This window comes from Vespa crabro, chromosome 8 (assembly GCF_910589235.1).
Source record: "Vespa crabro chromosome 8, iyVesCrab1.2, whole genome shotgun sequence".
Lineage (NCBI taxonomy): Eukaryota > Metazoa > Arthropoda > Insecta > Hymenoptera > Vespidae > Vespa > Vespa crabro.
In genome coordinates this window covers 9301274-9323220 of record NC_060962.1, presented here as the reverse complement: position 1 = coordinate 9323220, position 21947 = coordinate 9301274, and the positions used below count along the sequence as shown (strand labels likewise).

The following is a 21947-nucleotide window of genomic DNA, read 5'->3' as shown; positions in this document are numbered from 1 at the left end:
TCGGAAGAAGATACATTTACTGCCGATGATCAAAGACGCATTAATAATGATATTGAAATACTTACCGGTTCATGGGCAAACAAAATATCGAGCAAGTTTCAGAATGACATAACCATTATCGACAATATCGAATCCGACAATGTGACCATTAATCCATTATATCAATCTCCTAAGGATGAACGTTTATTGCCAATTGGTTCGAGTCCAAGCGATCGTGATTCCGGTATGGATTCGATCGAATCGAACGATCTGGGATCTAATAAAACGAAGGACGATTATTCGGAGAAATTATTGTGTTCAAAGGATGAAATTAATGCTAAAGAGAATCAAATAATATCGACAAATAACAAAAGGTACCTTAATACGTTCAATTACAAATATCATACTTTTGGTGGAATCCGAAATTCGATTGTCCATAGGCAAGATCGTATAATTAACGAATTCGAAGACGAAGATTTTGAGAACGACGTCGTGAAAGATAATTCCCTTTTCGGTTCACCCGATTTTGTTAATATGAAATTTCAAACGTTCGGTGGAATAAAAAACAGTAAAAAGATCAATAGTAAAAAGATACAAACTTACAATAGAATAAAACTAAGGCCAACTATGCAAATGACGAAGGGATCAAAGTTTAAACATTCCGTGAATAGATCTATTGTTAATAATAACGGAAATAAGTCGGTGGATATAACAAAGAACGAGACTGTCGACGAGGACGATTGGTTGGACGAAGTAGAACAAATGGACACAAAATCTCTTGAATGTAAATCGAACAATAGGGATTCCTTGCGTCTTTTAAATTATAATTCTAATGTTAGAAATAGGTATAAAAAAGCCCTCAAAAGGCAAAAGAGAATAGGGAGTCTAGAAAATAAGGAATACGATGAAGTGACATGCGAAAATGTAGATAACATGGATGAAGTAACAAATTTTATAGACGATACCTCGAGTAGTAGTTTGAAATCATTATCGTCGACCAATTCTACATCTTATCAATCGGTGAATTTGTCAAAAAAAAGTGGAACAAGAAAGATGATTGCCAAAGGCAAATTAGTAAAACAACATTCAAGTTCTTCGGAGGAAAAAAAGTTGAAATTGGAACCTCCTATTATACCACAAGTCATTGAGCAAAACTTTAAGACGTTGAAAGAGCTTAAAATTTCTAATACTCGAAAAAAGAAATATAAAGATAATCCTACCAAAAAAATATTAAATATAAGAAGCTTGAGTAATATTACGATTTGGTAACGACGTAAGATTTGTAATGAACGAACGAAGTCCCATTATACTTTATAGATATTTTTATATCAAAGTCAAGTTTCTGTAATTATCAAAGAAAATCGATGGACTTTCCAAAGAAAAAAAAAAATTGCATTTAACGCGTTAATATAAAGTGAAGTATCTCGTATTCTAGGAATCATTTACAAATGATATATTCCAAAGAAGTATATACCAAAATCGTAGAATCTTTTTTTCAAAGTTAACGCGGTGAAATACTTATAATTTAGATGTGCCATTATTCTTCTTCCTATTTTGTTATTTTTTTCTTTTTTTTGAACGTTGTTTAATCTTGTTTTCTTTTCTTTTCTTTTTTTTTTTTTTTTTTTTTTGTTTTTTTTATAATAATGTCATGAATTTTATTCATCTCAGGATTATGGCGGAATATTTATATTATTTTACGCCTTATGATCTCATTTAAGATTTAATTACAAATATCAATTGTTTGGGAGTAAACCGAGGGCCTAGCTGTAGTTAACTTTTAATATGTACTATTATATAAAAGTTATAATAATTTAAATATATTGTTTATGTAATATCTATTTTTTTTTTGTCGTTGTTGAAAATCGCATGCTTTAGGTGTCGGTAATTTAATACATCGTTATTTTCAGCAAATCGATATATTCAATTTATTCTTCTGTTACGCGTGCACTTATCGTAGTTGTAAAGTCACAATAATAATTTATTAATTATATTGTATATAACAGTGTATATATAGTACTGCACCAACTTGTGTAAGAGTCACTGATAAAATGTGAAACTCGCTGTCTCTACTATTAATTTGATATTATACAAAGCAACACTCTATTCGCGCTGCATATGCATGAAAGCTGTGATAAAATAAATCGGTAAGTACACTTTAGAAAAATTCATGCTCGTTTCATGTGCGTTATTCGTTTACTAACAACTAACCTAAATTTATTTTCTTGGATTGTTTTTTTTTTCTTCTTTTTTTTTTCTTTTTTTTTTATCAAAGGAACGAAACTTTTGGACAGCTTAATTTTGCCGATTTCTATCCTAAGGGTAACACAGAATGGATATAAGTATATACTTTTTTGGATTTTCAATTTAATTCATTATTTCTTACTCGAATTGTTTTAACTAAACAAGAAATTATGCTCTCCTAACACTGCAGACAATATTTGGGTATATGCTTTTGTTTGCTTTACTCAAAGAATACGAGATATGACCTAATCAAAAACTATCGAATCTTACGTGGTACGGTATGCATGGTTTGATGATGAAAACTAACTTGTACGTATAAAAAGGGTACTTAACGAGAACTTTCTTTTTTTTTGTTTTTGTTTTTGTTTGGAAAAAATATCAACCGCTTTCGATCAGAGTTGGCACTAACATTGCACAATCATTCATTCGCGTCTGTTTCAGACTGAGGAGATCTTGGACAAGGACGTGACATACGATTCTATCAAATCAAGAATGGAGAAATGGCGAAGGAACAATTCTAATTCCTCTACGGAAGGTAGCGCGAAAGATGAATATTTGGAGAAGAAGAAGAAGAACGATGCCTCTTTGATCAAACGTCAAAAGTCTTGGAACGATCAAAAAGTGGAGGATCTTTTGGAGAACGAACGTAAGAATAGTAAAAATGAGATAAACGCGAGGCTGAATAATCAGGACAACAATTGTGGGATCTTCGAAGCGAAGAAATCTTATATTCAGAGCGATAATCAGAAGACGATACGACGTATCGATTTAAAAGCTTACGGATTTGCAAACGAGTTCGATTCTAACAAGGGAAAAATCGTAAAACCGACGAGACCGCAAAAGGTTGTGAACAAGCTCGATCTTAAATCGTTTGGTTACGATGGTGGGCTGCGTCGTACTCAATCGCACAATCAGATCGATGGAATCGACATAAAGCCGAGAATCGTTAGGGTGGAAAAAAAGTCGAATCTAAATCATTTCGGGGATCATCGTAACTTCGACGATCGAGATACCTACGAAGGGCAATGTTCTGACGATCGAAGCCTAACGCAAAGTACAGGAACTCTTAATGAACTTTGCGAGCAAATGGATCACAATCTTTTCAGTACGATGACCTCTGCCAAATCGGTACCGAATATTGCGAAAAGTGAATATTATGAGAATTCAAATGAGGATTCGAAAGACGTCGAGAGTGAGGAAGAAAATGCTTCAAATGATCCAAAGGATAAAAAATTGAAAGTCGATGTTGAGAATGACAGTGGCTCGTCGAACGTTAGCTCGGAGATAGACGCAGAAGAAAAGGATCGTTCTACGGAGAAATTATTATATGAAAATCAAGAGGAGGAGGAGGAGGAGGAGGAAGAGGAGGATTTTTCGGAAGAGAAAATGAACTTGAAAAATATTATTGAAAACAAACTTCCAATGCCGTCGGTCAGAAGATTGGCCGAGGCTTTCAACAAGCCGTCGGTAATCTCTTCAATTTCTGTTCCACGAGTAAGACAATTTATTTTTCTTTTTTAGTTATTTTCTAGTATATATAAATATATATATATATATATATATAAAATTCTTTTCTCCTTCAACGCGATACTTTTTCTCTCTCCCTCTCTCTCTCTCTCTTATAGACAACAAAATCTAATACCGCGCTCAATGAGAGATCTCCAACGCCAGAAGTGCAAATAATCGAGACGCCCAGGCAGATGCACAGCTTAACGGCCAGATCTCTTTCGAAACAATTTCGAGATGGTTTACGTCAAATTCCAAATAAAGTAACTTCACCACCGGCTAGTCACGTAACGATGGAGCAACCGAATGGTCGCGAAAATCAATCGGAAATCGTACAGACTAAAAAGGATAATTCGTTGAAAGACATAAACGTAATAGCGCCTGGTAAGTTAAAATCTAATATCAAATTTTGGGAACAAATGCAAAGGCGGAGTTAGAATTATTAATGGACTTTTCAATTGCATCAAAAGGCAAAATATTACCGTCGCCGTGGCGACGATTTTTAAATCATAACATACACATAATGTATTTGTAATAATATACACAACGCTATTTTATATACTTCTATTAGAATTGCGTTTCCCGCAGACCAGTCATAATTTTATATGAGATAAGTGAAAATATGATGAAGCATCGTATTGAAACGATGAAAATACAAAATGATTGCATTAGTAGAGAAGTTACCATCCTTACCACGTGCAAGAATGTGTTAACGGAATATATTAAACAATTAATTGTGAAGTTACATCGAGTCAGTTCAATTACTTATGTGATTAAATTTGTGCCAAATGACATGAACATGTCATTAGCCAAAGAAGATATTGTAATTAATTTCTTTACGATCCATATACCCTGTAACATTTTTCAGGATAAACTCTCTTTAATAAAGAGCATCTTTTTGTATATATTGTTGAATTTTGAATGTTAAATATTAAATAATTATCACTGATAAATACAAATTTCAATTTTATTATATACGGTAAAAATATTTGCGACATATTTATTATTAGTTATTAAATATGCGTAAGAGCAATTGCGCAGGTGTTCGTTATTAAATATGAAATGTTAACGTTCCTGAAAATATCGCGCTAGAAAGATATAGAATTTTTTTTGCAATAAATTGGATCATTTTTGTCATTTACTATGATTTCTTGTATCACTGAATGTATTTCTTTGTATCAAATATTAGTAAGTACATTTTCACGCGCTTCAATTTTTTTATCTTTTTTCCTTCTTTTTTTTTTTTTTTTTTTTTTTTTTTACAATATACTGCACTTCATTAAAATATAATCTAAATTTATTAAAATATATTCTAAATTTGAATATGACAATTTGATTAGATATAAAATAAGTTTAATTCATAAAAATGAAAAAAAATGAGTATCGTCAGAAGGAAATTAATAATATATACATCTAGTTTTGTGAAATGGTATGCTTTCTAATTCTTCGGCATGTTGTCGACGATAGTCCCACAAAAAATGATCGATTAAGGTATTATTAATATCAGTTTCCTTCAAATTTAATTCGGGATAAGAACCAATTAATTTTCTAACTTCATTATTTACACGCTCAATAACATCTATCGAACAGCCACGGATTTCTACTTCTTCCGGACTTCCCGATTCCAATTCTAAATCTACATAAACGAAGTATTAAAAAAAAAAAAAAAAAAAAAAAAAAAAAAAAAAAAAAAAAAAAGGTTTATTAGAATTTATGAATATGCACAGTATTTATAGGAAACACAGATCTATTATATATTAAGCCAAGTTCGACATATTAACTTACTCGATTGAAGTTTGCTTAACAAGGGATTACTATATCTGATAGCACCAAAATGGATAAGAACTTGAGGAATTCGATAATCGGCAAACATGGTAATGTAATCGATATCATTAAAACAACCATAATTGTGTCCTTTAAAGCAAGCCCAAATATCTCCGATTAAAATTTGAGCTCTTTTATAAAAACTAACTAAAATAAAAAATTGTAAAAAGAAAAAAAAATATATATATATATATGTCATTTTAGTTATTGATTGTAAATATATATTTTAGAGATCATCCTCGAATTCACATGGTAAAACTTACCCCTATATCCTTTGTAATCTGCTTCATCTCGAAAAGAATCAAAATCATTGATAATAAGTCTTAATAATTTCTCTGCCGAGCCTGAGCAGGATTTTACGCATTCGACGAATGTACCTGTATTATGATAACAATTGTTACTATTAACGATATAACGCAAATATTTGGAAACTGTACCTTGATATTTTTTTAATAATACTTGTCCAGCCTGATGTAGATTCCTTACTCTTTCATTTATAAGAGGAATATTGGTATGATTATCATCACCTCGAAAAATTACTTCAAGCTCATTTTGAGTTACTTTCGAATAGTACTTAGGATCTATTATAGGTTTACCTTCCTGTTATATACATATCGTGCATACAGTAAGTTATCAAAAATAATTTTGCAAAGAATAATAATAAATAAAATACAATATTATAATAAGATAAAAAATAATATAAACAATCCTTCTAATTTTTTAATTACGAATATATAATTAATATTAATTTAACAACAATATATTTGTGAAAGTGTAAGCAAAAGAAATGTGAAAAATATGACAGAAATATATGACAGCTATATTCATTCCAGTAGTAAATATTAAAATGACATTTGATAATTGGAATATTATCTAAATCCATTGACAATATACAGTAAAAACAGACAGAATAGACATTAAAAATTTATTCAATAACAATATAATATCCTGTAAATATATTCTGAAAAGGCATATTAACTTTTAATTAAACACAATGGTATGGACTTGCAATACTACTGATATAATAAGTCTCAAAAAGCCAACGTAAGTATATTATCGTATAATAAGAAAAATATATAAATAAGTATCGAGAAGCATTCATGATTTTATTAGAGCTTTAGATAAAGTAATTGAGAGTATTCCCAAACCAAAGGGGGCTATTCCCAATTTTGGATTACCAAAATGGAAAGTAATGCCTTTGGAATCTAAGATTCCAATGGTACCTGGGCCAGAAGGTGCCTATAACTTTACACGTCGTAAAATAGGAAAAAAATTGTGGACCAGTTCATCGGATGCAGAATTTAATTTATATGACCCATACTGTCATGAAATCAAATTTACATACGATTCTTTGCACGATGAGCATTTGGTACCTTTTTTTTCCAAAGCAAATAATATTAAACATTTATTAAAAGCTGGATTAATTACACGCAACTTGGAAGGAAAATGTTCTTTAAAGGATTATAATATGTACAGAAAATATTTAAGAAACTTACATATTGACAGCATTAAACGTGAACTAAGAGAAAGGACACGACTTTCTCATGAAAAACAGATATTAGAATATGCTGAAGAGCAAGCACAAAATGAAGTGAAAAAGTATGATTTTATAAATAAAAAGAGAAATATATTTTTTTGTAATTTTATAAATATTTTTAATAATTTTATTAGATTAGAGAAAAGAGAAAAGTTAATAGAGGCACGTAAGAAAATATGGAAAGCACGTAAATTGCAAGAGGAAGAAAAAATTCAAGAGCAGAAAGAAAAAGCAAGAAAATTGAAAGAAAGAATGAAATTATTAAAAATTACAAAACATGAGGAACAAATGATGCGTGCTGCAAAGGCAAAGGCACGTTCCGAAAGTATAAAACAAAAGCAAAAGTTAGCAGCTGAAATTGAGCAGCAAAAGAAAATTCATACATTGGTAGATTGGCGTAAGAAAGAACACATACGTAAAAAAGCAAGGGAAGCAAGACTGAAACATGATCGAGAACAAAAGATTATGGCTATTGAAGAGAAGTAAGGAAATGTAAACAAATATTTAAAAGTTATTTTACTTTTATGGATGTATATTGATTATATTTTAGATGGAAACTAAGACATGAATCGCAAAAAAAAGATATTGAGAAAGAACAATTTCTATTTGATTGTATTAATAATCAACGTGCAATATTTATAAAGAAGTATAATGAAAAGATAGAAAAGGAGAAAGAACGAATGGATAGTATGGAATTTCTATCTAAACATTATTTTTCTTTTTTTACATAATGGTTCAGACACGCACACGCACATATGATAAATATAAATAATTAATAATTTTCTATTTAGAACTTTTACAAAAAACGAGAATATTTGTAAGATGTTATATGGCACGGCGTTTGCCAAAAGGAAAAGAAAGAATTTGCTGTAGAGGCTACCATGGTGATCAGGTGAAATTTAAATTGCTTCTTTGTTTAATAAATCTATCAATATATAAATTATGTATGCTTAACAGAAACCTGAAGATAAAAGTGACAAGAAATTGTCAATCATATCTACAACTCCTTTGACGTTTTCAAAAGACAAGGAAACAAAGGTGAGACCAAATTAATCTCATCCAACAATTATAATATTTATGGATATATTAAAGGTAAAAATATTTGTATACGTATAAATGTTCATATAATAGAAAAGAGAAAAGCTTATTGAACATAAGAAATCATCAAAGAATGGAAAAAGAATAGGGAAGAAACCTAGAAGAAAAAAATTAAATGGGAAAATAGATGAAGAACAAGTGCAACCGGATTTAATAGAAGAATATGAATTCATGTTCGACGATGATTATGTAACAAAAACAGAAGAAAAAGAATCGAAGGAAACGTTATCTTTACCAGATGATAAATGCAAATGTCAAATTATTAAAGCTTCGAACAAGTAGTTAATAACTTAATAATATTGCAATGATTAAATACTGATAAAAAGTAAAAAAAAGAATTGTACTGAAATTTATTCAATACAGATACTCATAGAAATTATTTATAGAAATACATAAACTTACGTCTACAGCTCTCTTAACCGCAGCACACAATGCAAAATATCCAGTTTGTCCGTTGACCTTCCATTTATTAATATTTTGTTCCGTCCAAAATGAAAAATTTAATACATCTAACAAAAATATCCAATCAATGGCTCTAGGGTCATCTGGTTTGGGATGAAATTCATGTTGTGAAAAATTATTTATATGAATTTTTTGACTTTTAATGCCTTCTAAAATCTGTAACGATAAATCCTCTTAATGCTCAATTATTAAACTGAGAGAAGAAAAGAAAATAAGTAAGAATAGATAATATATACAAGTGATAAAGGAATGGAACAAATAGTTGTACAATATATGTACATAACTTGTTGCTATTTACTTACCGTGTAAGTCAGATTTTTCACACCTTCGTCTTCAATAAAAACATCTTTCGACAGAGTGGCAATTAATTTTGCTGATTCTCTTGGCATTAAAACCATGTTTCAACGATAATAGAAATAACTACTTAAATAAAAATAAAACGTGTTATGAAATATGGATAAATTTCACTGAAAATTACGATAATAAACGTGATAAGGAAAATCTGGCGTGTCATTGGAGCGTGCGCATTTGTGTCACGTGATCGATGCTCAGTGGCTGTTTAGCAACGATCAAGTTATAAACAAATATGGCGGCTAATGTCAAAATTAGTCACGTTAAACGATTTATTTATTTACGATGTGCGTGAAAGAATTAATATTTCTTCTAAAAGAGACACCAAAGGTTTAACGCCTATATTTCATATACAGGGTAAGTAATTTGTTTTATTTTTAAAGAATTTGTGTCCTTTCTATTATCTACACGAGATAAGGTAACCATGATCTGGTCACGTTGACGCACACATGGATGCACATTGATTGTTTACATTGTACGGAAAGCTTACCGTTGGAATTTTTACCATTAAAAAAGGATATTTTGTACACGATGTACGGTAAATTATGTTTACTTTTGTTTTACTTGCTGTCAGTTTAAACAAACAAGGTGACATTTTTCGAAGAAAAAAAAAAAATACTTTTTGTTAATTAATTTTTGTTAGGTTAACACACGTTGTCCATGGTAAACACACAGAAAGATGTAAATATAATTCATTTATTGTATTGAAAGTAACATTGATATAAAATGCAACATTAAATGAAAGAATAATGTTTGTAAGTACAGAGCCAAAGTATAAAGTGTCATGTCACTTTATTCAATCAATCATAACATTTAATAATACATAATTTAAACGATAAATGTATTCTGTGTTTAAATTTTTACATAAGGACATGCGTTTCTTATTTTTACGATACACTCGATTGTAGGTAATACCTAATTTTGTTATTATAGGCAACTATTTTCTGTAAAGTTTGAGAAGATTCGAAACTTCAACACTTCATTTGTAATTTACATACGTAATAGAAATTAAAACGCGAGAATAATAACATGTAGATCTTATTTACATGTATTTTTATTGCAATAGCAATAACAATGAAAACTATTTCCCTTCCGCGTTTACTATACTACAGTACTTTTAGAATATTCGATTAAAGTAGCTGCAGTTGATTTTTAATTTTTTACGAATAAAATATTTCCAAAAGATTTGATATCTCAATTAAATTAAGAGTTTTCTGTAATTACGATGTAACTTACAAAATTTGAAGACTATTACACACATGTTTCGAATCCTTGTGTGTGACAAGTCAAATGGTGATGTGCTTTGTCGCATTCATTCATTCAAATAACATATGTACATAATACCCCCTCAACATAAAATGAACAGATTAAGGCTCCAGCAGGCTATAGGCTACATTCTACAATGTACAATGCATTATGTACTTTGTTAGTTTCCATTTTCGCGTACATGTCTGGCTGTGTAATGTGTGGCAAGCGATAGCACCAAAAGATTTCTTGATGGTCCTAATTAATTTGAATGATTCATTGAGTAACTACGCAATACAATTAACACAGAAATTAAGTTGCAATAATTAACACTTAATTTATTCAGTATTATTAAACTTTGCAACGTATCTGCGCTGTAATAGATATACTTATTATAAAACAATATATCATCATAACAAAAGCGTATAAGTTTATATTTTATGAAATGTAAAGTTGAATAAAAATCGTAGGCTTGTACTGCCTATCGATTGTTATTAAAGAATTGAATTGTATCGTTTTCATCGTTTATCAACCGATTGGCGTGAACACTTAGCGAGATTTTAAATAGAATTTTTACAAATGAAAAGTAATCAAGATACGAATGTCTTTTCTTATCAGACATTGACATTACCTATGGCCCCAGTCTGCTGTATTTGCTGACAGCATTAAAATCAACATAGTGTTTTTGACTTTTTCACTTTATTATTATGACTTATTATTGTGCTATTTTGTTGTTACGAGGCTTAGGTGTTAGATGAGATTTCTTTCTTGTGCAAACTATTCAGTTGAAAATATTAATTATTAACAACTCAAATCTTGAGTCTCTTCAATAAGGATGATTGGAAATCTCCAAGTTTTCTTGCAATAAATCTTTTTTTCTTTTTTTTTTTTTTCTTTTTATACCATGCAATATTGTAATTTGCACAGTCCCTATATTTTTATCTTTTTAATAATAATATTCACAAAATCAAGCAACACAAAATCAAGGGTCCCCTTTACCTCATTAATACGAATATCGATTATAAATTGTTTTTCGAAGTCTAATATTACGCATAATAAACTCTCATCACAGACTAATATGGTCATTCAATAGATTTACATATATTTTCTTCTATCATCTTTTATTTATCCAATCAGAATGAAAACGTGCGATAGTGGAAATATATATCGTCCCAATTATCTGCATATATATGATAAAGAAAATAAAAGTTTAATCAAGAATTTTTTACATTCTATATGTAAAATTTTCCTAAAACTTAAAATACATGGTAATGTCATAAAAAAAGAATTCCATTGCCTCTTATAGCAACCGCAAGTAACAGAGATCTAGAGGAACCTTGAGCAGCATGCATGAGTTTCAGTCAAATATATATCTAACAGAATATTATTGTTTCATACTATTGTATTTGCCCCCGCGCACATCACACGTCCAGACTTCACCCATGCAGCAAAATGCGCTTTTCAATTATTTCTCTTAATATTATATAAAAAAATCTATTTCTATTGACTTTTAAGCTCTTTGCCAATACTGTACGATACAATTTTGTTCCAGTCAATTTTTGTTCGCATAACAGGTAATTGCCTTCGCAAGGCCTTGAAGGTTGTGTCAGACATTGTTTGATAATTTTCCGAAATCGCAGTTTGATAGTCATTTTCTGAATCCTCAACTAGTCGGATCAACTCCTTGGCAGTTTGTTTCTCGTTCGAGATCGATAAGCTTTCTCTTACTTCTTTGCTACTGACCAATTGTACATTTCCATCTTCATAATAATGAACTTGTACTTTAAGGCTACCTCTTAATTCTGCACTTCCAGAACTTGGACTGAAACTTACAGTCCATACAGAACGCCAACGACCGTTCCAAAAATTTTTAGGTTGAAATTGATGATCTTCTATACATGCAGTCAGCGTTATATTACCTGTAAAATCATAAATATTATTCTTTATTCTATAATTGTCTTATTCTACATTCTACGTAATTTTTTTATAGAAATGTAAAAAATAAGTATAATATACACACACCTCCTTGGCTTCTTCCAAAAACCGCACATGCACCATGTCTATAATGATTTTGGGTATAAGTCGTTATCTCATCTTGTAAAACCGATCTCCAAGGTTCAGCTACTGGATCTGGCTCATAGGGTTCATAATCCTGTGCTTCTTTTCTAAGGTGATCATACTTGAAACTTTGCTTACTACGCGAATCATAAAACCTTTGGCCTCCCAAGTCGTTATGTTCTGTTATAAGTGCTGGATAATCGCTTCCCTCTATCTGAATAAAGAAAGTGGACACAATATATATATATATATATATATATATATATATATATATATATATTTTTTTTTTTTTTTTAAAAGGAGTACAAATTGCTTGTACAAAACTATTTCATTTTGATGAAAGAGATACAAAAATAAATATATAATAAATGCAAGTGTAGGAAACAATCAAGACACAATATTACAATACAAAACTTTCTACAAAAATGATATTTCTATGAGTTAGACCAACAAAGTAAAAGATATTTCCATATAAACGAAATGAAATCTGATTAAATAGTGAGAAAGTTTCCTTTTATCTAAAGGAAATATAAAATCAAGACAAAAATGTTGTTAAAAATGAAAATTAATATTTAAAGAAATATCGACTTCTCAAGATGGCTCTAGGAAAGCATGTAAGGCTTAGATCGTTTCCTAACCTAAATCAAAGAAAATTCTCAAACAGAATAGTATTTCGATGCTTGATAAAACAAAAAAAAAAAAGAAAAAGGAAAAAAATGATCCTCGAAGGATTTTTACGTCTTTCCGGCATAAAATGTTCAATGAAATAATGATAATTTATTTTAAAAAGTACACATTTCTTTTAGCAAGATCGCCAATGTCCCTCTCGTCAAGACGATTTTTATCCACGCATCACAGAAAAATAATATCAATATCATTCGTAAGAACTGTAGAAAGGAATCGTCGTATGTAGATTTCGGTGTAAAGTCAACGTCATCGGTAAAAATTTCAGGCTCCGCGATGCCACAAACAGCCACCGTCGTATTCCACTTTGAAATACGATCTTGCATCGAGGCGACATGTATCTTCTTCGTGTCCTTCGAGAAAGGAACACTTCCTTCTTTTACGTTTACACGAGAGATCGTGTAAACGAGTATCGGATAAAAGGGGGAGAAAAAAAAAAGAAAAAGAAAGTATACCAAAGGATCGAGAGAAATGGAACGATTGTATGTGTTGTACGAGGATATGTACCTTAACAGGCGTGAGCTGATCCTTGTTGTATTGAGCGAATGCCCCGGACGCGCCTTCCTTCAACAGGTTGTCGTTGTTCAACAAGACCCTGACATCGTTGAAAACCTCGTTGAACTCGCCCGGTGGCGAGTGGAGTATAAAATCCGAAACTATTCGTACTTTTTCTTGATCGGGGATCAGATCTCCGTCCGCCGCCATCTTACCTTTCCACTGGCACGCACACTCCGCCGATGTCAAAAGCAAGGTTCGTGCAGTGCAGGTTGAGCTGACGTGTTCCCCTAGCGCTCTCTCATATACCCGGTGACCACCGCCGTCTCTCTCTCTTTCGATTCTGATTCGAAATCGTGACGCATCTGGACGAGGAAACACGATTACCTTCCTTTTCCTCTTTTTTTCTTTCTCTCCTCTCCTCTTCTCTCCGCCCCCTCCCTCTCTCCCTCCCTCCCCCCCCCTCTCTCTCTCTCTCTCTCTCTCTTTCATACACATACTATCTTTTACTCTCTTTCAATCGCACAACGTTCAGCCCTTCCTTTACTTACGAAAGATTCTTCTTTAAAATTTTTCATTGCGCTTCGTTACATCGTCGTTTTTTTGAAATCTATAAAAAGAAAAAAACTATTTCATTTAATTTGTCTATAATACGTATATAAACAATCAAAGTCGATAGGATCAGTTCTATTGGAAATAAATCGATTATTCGATTAATATTGAGGTGACTAACATTGTTTCGATACTCGAAAAAAGCATTCTAACGTGTGTAATGTGCGTTTGAACTTCTTTTTTGGTTATTTCGTGTAAAAATATTTCAACGATAATAACGACATGATAAAATCATTAAATGTTCTCGCAGTTTAAATTCTTATGGCGACAAATCAGCAATCGTTTGTCCGCGAGTACTTTTTTATCTTTATATTGGGTGTCTCATTTTGTTCAAACTTTTATTAAAGGTATGAGCCGAACAATTGTTAAATATATTTGTATATATATAAATATATATATATATATATATATATATATATATATACATATATATACAAAGTAAATAAATAAAGGGAAAAAAAGGGAAAAATAAAGGGAATATATTATACAAGTTTTTACAGTGTTATACGTGACTAGTACATTGTTCACAAGTAATAATAAAGTAAACAAAATAAGTAAAAGTAAATAAAATGAATGAAACGGAAAGGATTTTTTTCCTTACAGATTTTCCAAGACTTGGAAAACGGCGCGAAATTTGAAAGAAGAATATACGAGATCCTCGATGACGATTTAACAATTCTGGGACACTCGAGAAATCTTGACCGTTTATAACCATCGTAAAGTCAAGGAAAGTCTTCGTAAGTTTACTCGACACGTGTTCACAATCAGGCGTGGTCTCTTTCTCTCTCCGTTTCCTTATCTTCCTATCTATCTTCTGATATTAAATATCGTCGTAATATTTGTTTGTTCCTTCGTTTACCTCTTCAGCAGCATATTCGTTTATAGGGTGTGCGTAATTGCTTTTCAATTTTTTTTTTGAATCACGCGCCAATTTTAAATGGCGTTTGGTATTTCAAAAAAATCCAGTTCGATGCAATTTTCTGTTATATCGATTTCTTTATTACGTTTTACAATTGTGCTTTACCTTTTGTTTTTATAAATAGATTTATCCTATTGTTATAAAAAGAATGTTATATTTTTTTTTAGAAAGTATGATAAAATTTTGAAGAAATGGCGGACGATCCAAATCGAGATATTTTGCCCGTAAAGGAGGGATCTTGCATCGAGACATATCGTAGCCTTATAGGTTTGTTATCTACATTCAAATAAAATAGAAACATTGTAATGGCACATGTATTTAATAATTTTTAATGCAATAAATCTTGAGAAAAATTTATTAAATAAACGTAAAATCGTTAGATCCCAGGGAACGTCGTTTGGTGAGCAAGCTCGATCGTTGTCAGTTGGAGGACAAATATTTGCGATTATTCGAGGAAGCGAGTAAATTGAAAAAGTTATCCAACTATCAGGAAGACAAGATCAAGCGACTGGCTACAAAACTAATGAGAGTAGCCGCTAACCCAAGGGCGTGCGTTTCTTTGGATTGCAACGATAAAAACAAAATAACGGCCCTCGAGGTCGAGAATTCCAAGGTGAACAAAAATAATTCTAAAATCAAGAGAAAATATGTGCGTTGTGCGTCGACATTGGCCTTTTTTCTTACGATTTATTTTATGGTCGATAAAAGAAAAAAGTAACGAATGAATTTTCAGTTAAAAAATAAATTATCCGTACTGAGGAATCAACTGTTGAGTCATACAATGAGCGGTGTGTCACCAACGAGAAGCCGTCGGCCCCACACAAGACCATCCTCGGGACTCATGTGCGTAGAAAGTGTAAATAGACTAAATTCCTTTATTATGATTCACTCGGTATAGATCGCGATAGATCATTGACACGAGATTTTTCTTTCAGAACTTGTCGCAGCGAGAACAGTCGTATAAGGGCCCCGTCCTGCCAATGCATCGTTCAGACACATCAGATACGAAATGACGACAACGACGTACAAAATTATCTTGTTAAAATCGAGGTAACGAAGTTAAGAACTGTCGACGTGATTTAGCATGATGCGCACGAAATAAACCATGGAATGCCGCTATTTCCTGCATTTGGTTATATGAAAATTAATTTTTTAATAGGAATTAGAAACGCAAAAAAAAGAAATGTCGTCTCATATAACGGAATTAGAGAAGGAACTAGAGTCTTATATGGTAAATAATCAGAGGGAGAAAGTAGTTGAGAACATCGAGTATATAAAGGTTTGGCGACAAATGAAACAGTTGAGCGACAAATTGATAGCTGCTCAGAATACAAACGAGTCGTTGAACCTACAAATCAACGACCTCAAAAAAATCCTCGAGGAGACAACAAAGTACACATTTTACATTACACTCTTTTAATTATCAACGATATTTAATAATATATATTTAATATGAATAATTTATGCAAGCAAAAATGATTACACCACTTATGAATAATTGTATAATAGGAATGTTAGATGATTAGGGCTATCATGGATATTTTTTTACTGACGTGCAATTAATTTTTCCAGAAATAATCAGGAAATAACAGTTTGTCTAATGGCAGAGAAGAAACGAATAGCCGGTATCGATGGACAGATGATAAAAGCAAAAGATTCTCAATTAACGTTACGCGAAAAAGATGAACAAATAAGAGATTTAATGAATGAGATGAAAATTTTGCAACAACATAATAACGAGTTAATCGCTTTGAGTTCCAAATATGGGCAAGTCGAATTAGAAAATGTTGAATTGAAAAAGAAGTTTACGCAACAATTTACCGATCAGCAAAGTTTCAAAGTAGCATTTAGTACTGAACAAGCTAATATTGCTGCTCTACAAACTGCTAATGAACAATTGTTAATGAAACTTCAGTATCTGCAGAAAAATATGGACACTCTAACGGTTCAATTAGCGGTAAGTAGAGTTAAAAATTATCGAATTTTCTTCAATGACATATTAATATTTAATTTTTCATATTTGATAGATCATTCAAAATGATAATAAAAAGCATGAATCAAGTACCAAAACGGAATCGTCTAATGATTCTGCTAAAGCTAAAAATACTCCCAAAGATATGAAATCGGCAATTGAAAGATGTAAAAAATGTTGTGAGACGTTCGACAAGATTCTATACCTCGAAAAAGGTGTGAATACGATACGGCAAGATAGTAAGCTTTTGAACAAGTGCGTACAAACGGACTGCGTACCTTGTTCAATTTCTATTAACACAAAAGAAGCAGGTACTTCAATGATGACTTCTTCGGATCAGCCATCATCGACACAAGAACATATGATTATGAAACATCAGGAGGTTGATCAAATGATACAAGAAAAGAATCCTTTGTCGCGCGAAAAGATGTTGAAATTATTGGATCAAGCGCAGATCAGTACGCCATTGAAAGCAGGAAGAATCGGACAATCGGATATTCCTTCTGTGGTCGATTGCGAAGCCATGCAAGACTTTAGCCAAAGACACAGGCAAGTGGTCACCCTTGAAAAGCTGCTCTTTGGTGATTCTAACTGCTGACAAAGAATTGCCACGCTGTCGACGAATACCTTTATAAATGGTCCCGCTGGAAACATACGTTGTTTGGTTAGTCAAGAGTGGAAAGATAGATATGTTAGTAGGTAGCCATCTTTGACTGACTCTAAACTCTTAGATCAATCAGTTAGGCTTTTTACGAACTACTTCAATAGATAGAAGGCTTGATTATAGAATTAACATAAAGGGAATATATCAGGGCCTAACAAGTCGGTGTTCCTTATTATTCTAATCGAGGTAAAACAATACGACACACACACACACACACACACACACACACACACTATTGATTCTCCAATCAGTTAGTGCCTTCATTGTCTTTTACATATATACTAACAACAATTTTGGCGCTTCCATTTAGGTAGATGGTTAGGAAGAATATAAAGAGACTGTCAGAACCTTAGAAAAATATTTGTCTTGCGTTATATTTATTATATTTCAAATTATTGAATTTTGTACGATAGATATTGGAATGCAAATTTTTCGCTTTTTAATATAATTACGGTTTCGTCGTGATACTTTCTTATGAATAAAATATCTCGATCACGATCCTGTATTTCCTATGCCTTAAATATATCATGAATATAATTATGAAGTTCATCGGCAATAATCAAAACGATTACGAAGCAACATCTGTTATTTTAAATTATCACCAGATTATATTACAGAGACGCAGATGTGGCAGATCATGTTCAAACAAGAGATTTAAAGAATTTACTCGCAACGCTCGTCGATGTTCTTCGTAAAGAATATTCTTCATCAAAGAATTTTTTAATCCCCGTTCAAGAACAAACTAGCTTGTATCGAAATCCGCTTTTATATAATGAAAAGCAATTAATAAAAGACGTGCAGACGGATATTAACAATAACGATGAAACGAATCGGCAGGTTGATATAGGAATACAATTAAGCAAACATCTGATCTTCAAAAACCCACAATACGAAGACAGCCATGATCTATCTTCGGAAAATATGCAAAATTGTAACATGAAAAAGCTTTGTTTCATTAATCAAGATAAATCGCAAAATCGTAATTATTCGGAAGAAAGAAACTTTAAAACAAACGTTACGAGAACTCAAAATCAAATGACGAGATCTACAGAGACCGGCGAATGTAATTGTACCAATTTGAAAAAGTGTCACGCAGAATCAGATTGTGGTTATTTTTGTTGTACCAATTATTCGAAGCAATCTTATGAAAAACATAGAGATAATGTAAGAAATCAGGATCTAAAAGGTTCGTCTTCGTTGCCAATAAAAAGAAGTGATAATAAATGTGCAAAAATAATCGCCGACACAGCTTATACCAAACGGTAAATTTATTTATTTTATCTCGATAAGATATTAATTAATCGACAACGTATATGCTAATCTTTTAGTTATATAAATGACGCCATGAATTCTTTCGAATCCTGGAAGATGAATGTATCAACGCAGAAGAACGAAGCTTTTGCTACCGAACATTTGGATAGATGTAAAGAGCTTTTGGATGAATGTTGGTTGAAAAATACGAAGAAAATTCGTGTAAGAAAAAGATGTGACGATGAACGATATGACGATCGATATGATTTATTTATCATTAATCCACTTAAAAGGTGAATAACATGTTGGGCCATTTACGAGGCATGGGAGCAATGAAATCACCTCGTATATGCAACATGCCATGCCGAACGGAAGATCAGATAAAACCGTTAGAAGAAAACGAAGAAGAGTTACGCTGCAATCCTAAGTGTCCAACCGAATGTGTAGATCTACCACCATATCCGACGAGTTCAACGCCTTTATTGATTACAAACGGTCAAGGTCTTGTGGAAATTCATGTTCTCTCTCTGCAGCTTGCTACATCTGTTAGTAAAAAATGGGAAAGCGTTCTCGGCAATATCCCGATTATAATTTTCATCCTTATATATATATATATATATATATATATATATATATATCGTTACAGGCAGCGGCAGTTCTTTTTCAAGAGGAGAATCTTTCCAACGTGTCCTTATTCATCAGTTGGAATATCTGGGGTCAAGAGACAGTTTGTACGCCAACGTTGAAATATCCAAAGTTAAACTTCAATTCGTCCTTCGTTTATCATATACCGGATCTATTTACGTTCTTCAATTGCGCTCTGTCGGAATATGTCATCTTTCAGGCGAACGTCGTTGAACAGAATACAACGACTTACGCTGTGGCTAAAGCAAAATTGTCTATCAAGGATATACTTGATTATCCTCAAAATAAGTTACATTATATCGCGCCTATGAATAGCGTTATATCTTGTACACTCGGCATGAACTTCGGACAATTATCCTTGTGGGTGAGATTGAGCTGTGATGTCGAGCAGGTCGACGCATTCAAAAGGCAGTGCGGCTTGCTTCCACCAATGCAACAGATTCAGAAAGCGATTTTTCAAGAGGATCTTTCTACATTGAAGGAAACAAATAAAGAATATCGAACAATCTTTAATGACACTGCACGTAGGTTCCCACAAATTCGAGCATAACTCATATGTATCAATTAATTGAATTAATACGATTGATATACATGCAGAAGCAATGTCAAATATTAACGAAAAAAAGAAATGTAAGAAAGAAATTGAAAATCCAACCATTAACTCGACCAATGTTAAACCTACTACCTATATCAAAAATGGATCATTTAACAGTGAAATGATGTTACTGTCGAAACAATCTAAGGAAATGTAAAGATTATTTTGAAATGGTTTCTATCGAATCAACATTCAATAGCTTTTAATAAAATAAAATAATAAAACTTTTTGATATCCAGTGCAAGATGGGCAACTATGGAAGAAGAGAGTAATAATGTGACTCAGGCAGACAAAGTGAACATCGATGATTTTAATTCTTTTATTTCCCATGTAAGATTTATATTTGGAAAATATGTGCTTGTGAAGAATCAACATCGAATATTTTTATAAAAATTTTGAACGTGTTCAGAAGCAGCACGATGATGTAGAATTGAATAGCACGGATCTTGACATGTTAGAAGTGTTTGAAGAAAACAATTGGAAAGAATATAAGCGAAAGAGTTCGTTCGCTTATACCGAAACTTATAGTAATTAAAAATAGCTCGACTTGTTTATATACAGAACTTTCTCTTGAAACTTTGCATTAGATTTAATTTTGCAGAATCACGAAATGTTGCCGATGATGAGCATGACAAGAAAGATCTTTTGAAAAAATATGTACGAAGTTACTTCATTAATTATCCTTAACAGAGTAAACATGATAGATTATGTAGATACATACGCAACTCTGAACATATTCATATTTATTATACGTAATGATTCTCATTAAAATTTCTTGTTTAAAGGGAAATGTAAAACAATTTAATTGAATAATCAAATTTCAGCCATTGGAAAAGGATACAATCGTAATTCAGATCAATAAAATAATTCTATTTGAAAATAGTTCAGTCATGCTCGACACTGAGGTTCATTTGCTTTATTTGGAATATTCTTTTCTCGGTTATCGTGGTGCTGATATGGAAACAGAATCAGTAATGAAACCAAAGACAGCCGAAGAGCCATTGATTTATAATTTTAAAAAAAGTAATGTCATAGATCGACGAGTAATCAATATGTATATAAAGAAACGAAATAATATTTTATATGTGTTACAGTATTTCCGATAGACGAGGAACATCACTCGATCGAAAGGAACACATTGCGAGCTATGTTAAATGAATCTATCAATCCAAACATTAAATTTATTTTAGTGAGCGAACCACTTCCTGAAGAAACGGATATTAAAGATTGTATGGAAATCGGGTAAAACGATAAAAACAATAGAAAGATCATAAATAATTTCGAGTAATCATAACATTATGTCTACTTAGGTATGCATATTTTAACATAAGAGAATATGCATTGGGTGACAATGATCAAAGCATAACGCTACCAATTATAGACCAAACGCAAAATGAAAAAATAGGTTCATTAACGGTAAATTCAATAGTATTATATTGTAAACAAATACTTATATCGAGGATATTTTTATTATAGTGATGTATATATATATATATACTGATAATGAAACTTAATGAGCGCGTAACGCTCTTACCCCCACCATGACGCTTCGACTCACTGATGATATCTCGATGCTTGGTAACACTACTGCGCAGTCTTTCACAGTCCAGGGATGAGTATTCATCGCGCGCAGTATTCATACTCCTCGTCTAATCATTATTTTCTTATTTATTGTCATGTTCAATTAGGTCATTTAATTAGGTCATTATTTGGGCAATTAATTTGACGATCGAGTAATAAGCTATGACTATTAATAAGTTTACAATTATTTCAGACAAATTTATATCTTGTATATAATATTTTTTT

General features: G+C 31.8%; 5 protein-coding genes across 18 annotated transcripts in view; 3 read left to right on the top strand and 2 right to left on the bottom strand.

The window, feature by feature from the left end:
- LOC124425971 (glutamic acid-rich protein) overlaps positions 1–6445 on the top strand; it is a 29638-nt gene extending 23193 nt beyond the window's left edge. For 9 of the 14 annotated variants that reach the window (XM_046967121.1, XM_046967115.1, XM_046967117.1 and 6 more), the window contains 2 exons: positions 2665–3717; positions 3849–4548. In XM_046967121.1, coding sequence (XP_046823077.1) covers positions 2665–3717; positions 3849–4166 — 1371 coding nt within the window. In that variant the 3' untranslated portion in view covers positions 4167–4548. Of the gene's footprint in view, positions 1–174; positions 354–419; positions 1817–2664; positions 3718–3848; positions 4635–6386 lie in introns of those variants that run through there. The other 5 variants (XM_046967118.1, XM_046967120.1, XM_046967119.1 and 2 more) reach the window with 5 other exon arrangements.
- On the bottom strand, positions 4877–9309 carry LOC124425976 (queuosine salvage protein). Its single transcript, XM_046967140.1, has 6 exons — positions 8953–9309; positions 8591–8806; positions 5991–6153; positions 5817–5930; positions 5515–5700; positions 4877–5365 (listed from the first exon to the last, which is right to left on the bottom strand). Exons 1-6 carry the CDS (start codon positions 9046–9048, stop codon positions 5127–5129), a joined length of 1014 nt encoding a protein of 337 aa, XP_046823096.1. The 5' UTR covers positions 9049–9309; the 3' UTR covers positions 4877–5126.
- LOC124425979 lies at positions 7834–8567 on the top strand. Its single transcript, XM_046967147.1, has 3 exons — positions 7834–7982; positions 8048–8128; positions 8222–8567. Exons 1-3 carry the CDS (start codon positions 7920–7922, stop codon positions 8468–8470), a joined length of 393 nt encoding a protein of 130 aa, XP_046823103.1. The 5' UTR covers positions 7834–7919; the 3' UTR covers positions 8471–8567.
- A 467-nt stretch (positions 9310–9776) lies between the features above and the next one.
- On the bottom strand, positions 9777–13836 carry LOC124425975 (F-actin-capping protein subunit alpha). Its single transcript, XM_046967139.1, has 3 exons — positions 13496–13836; positions 12269–12518; positions 9777–12165 (listed from the first exon to the last, which is right to left on the bottom strand). Exons 1-3 carry the CDS (start codon positions 13691–13693, stop codon positions 11747–11749), a joined length of 867 nt encoding a protein of 288 aa, XP_046823095.1. The 5' UTR covers positions 13694–13836; the 3' UTR covers positions 9777–11746.
- A 231-nt stretch (positions 13837–14067) lies between these two features.
- On the top strand, positions 14068–21947 carry LOC124426194. The gene is made up of 18 exons (XM_046967580.1): positions 14068–14207; positions 14699–14832; positions 15182–15281; positions 15395–15627; positions 15748–15857; positions 15950–16064; positions 16174–16406; positions 16587–16971; positions 17042–17535; positions 18268–18912; positions 18979–19123; positions 19195–19446; positions 19548–20090; positions 20122–20294; positions 20381–20471; positions 20966–21164; positions 21236–21383; positions 21452–21947. Exons 3-18 carry the CDS (start codon positions 15206–15208, stop codon positions 21615–21617), a joined length of 4008 nt encoding a protein of 1335 aa, XP_046823536.1. The 5' UTR covers positions 14068–14207; positions 14699–14832; positions 15182–15205; the 3' UTR covers positions 21618–21947.

Coding starts and splice junctions, on each gene's coding strand:
- LOC124425979 (XM_046967147.1), top strand. CDS start 7,920: ATGGCACGGCGTTTGCCAAAAGGAAAAGAAAGAATTTGCTGTAGAGGC. Junction 7,983..8,047: donor GAGGCTACCATGGTGATCAG/GTGAAATTTAAA, acceptor TATGCTTAACAG/AAACCTGAAGATAAAAGTGA. Junction 8,129..8,221: donor CAAAAGACAAGGAAACAAAG/GTGAGACCAAAT, acceptor TTCATATAATAG/AAAAGAGAAAAGCTTATTGA.
- LOC124425976 (XM_046967140.1), bottom strand. CDS start 9,048: ATGGTTTTAATGCCAAGAGAATCAGCAAAATTAATTGCCACTCTGTCG. Junction 6,154..8,590: donor CGGTTAAGAGAGCTGTAGAC/GTAAGTTTATGT, acceptor TGTATATAACAG/GAAGGTAAACCTATAATAGA. Junction 5,701..5,816: donor AGATTACAAAGGATATAGGG/GTAAGTTTTACC, acceptor TTTTTATTTTAG/TTAGTTTTTATAAAAGAGCT.
- LOC124425975 (XM_046967139.1), bottom strand. CDS start 13,693: ATGGCGGCGGACGGAGATCTGATCCCCGATCAAGAAAAAGTACGAATA. Junction 12,519..13,495: donor ATCAGCTCACGCCTGTTAAG/GTACATATCCTC, acceptor TTCTTTATTCAG/ATAGAGGGAAGCGATTATCC. Junction 12,166..12,268: donor TTTTGGAAGAAGCCAAGGAG/GTGTGTGTATAT, acceptor ATGATTTTACAG/GTAATATAACGCTGACTGCA.
- LOC124426194 (XM_046967580.1), top strand. CDS start 15,206: ATGGCGGACGATCCAAATCGAGATATTTTGCCCGTAAAGGAGGGATCT. Junction 19,447..19,547: donor CTCTGCAGCTTGCTACATCT/GTTAGTAAAAAA, acceptor ATATCGTTACAG/GCAGCGGCAGTTCTTTTTCA. Junction 20,091..20,121: donor GTAGGTTCCCACAAATTCGA/GCATAACTCATA, acceptor ATTAATTGAATT/AATACGATTGATATACATGC.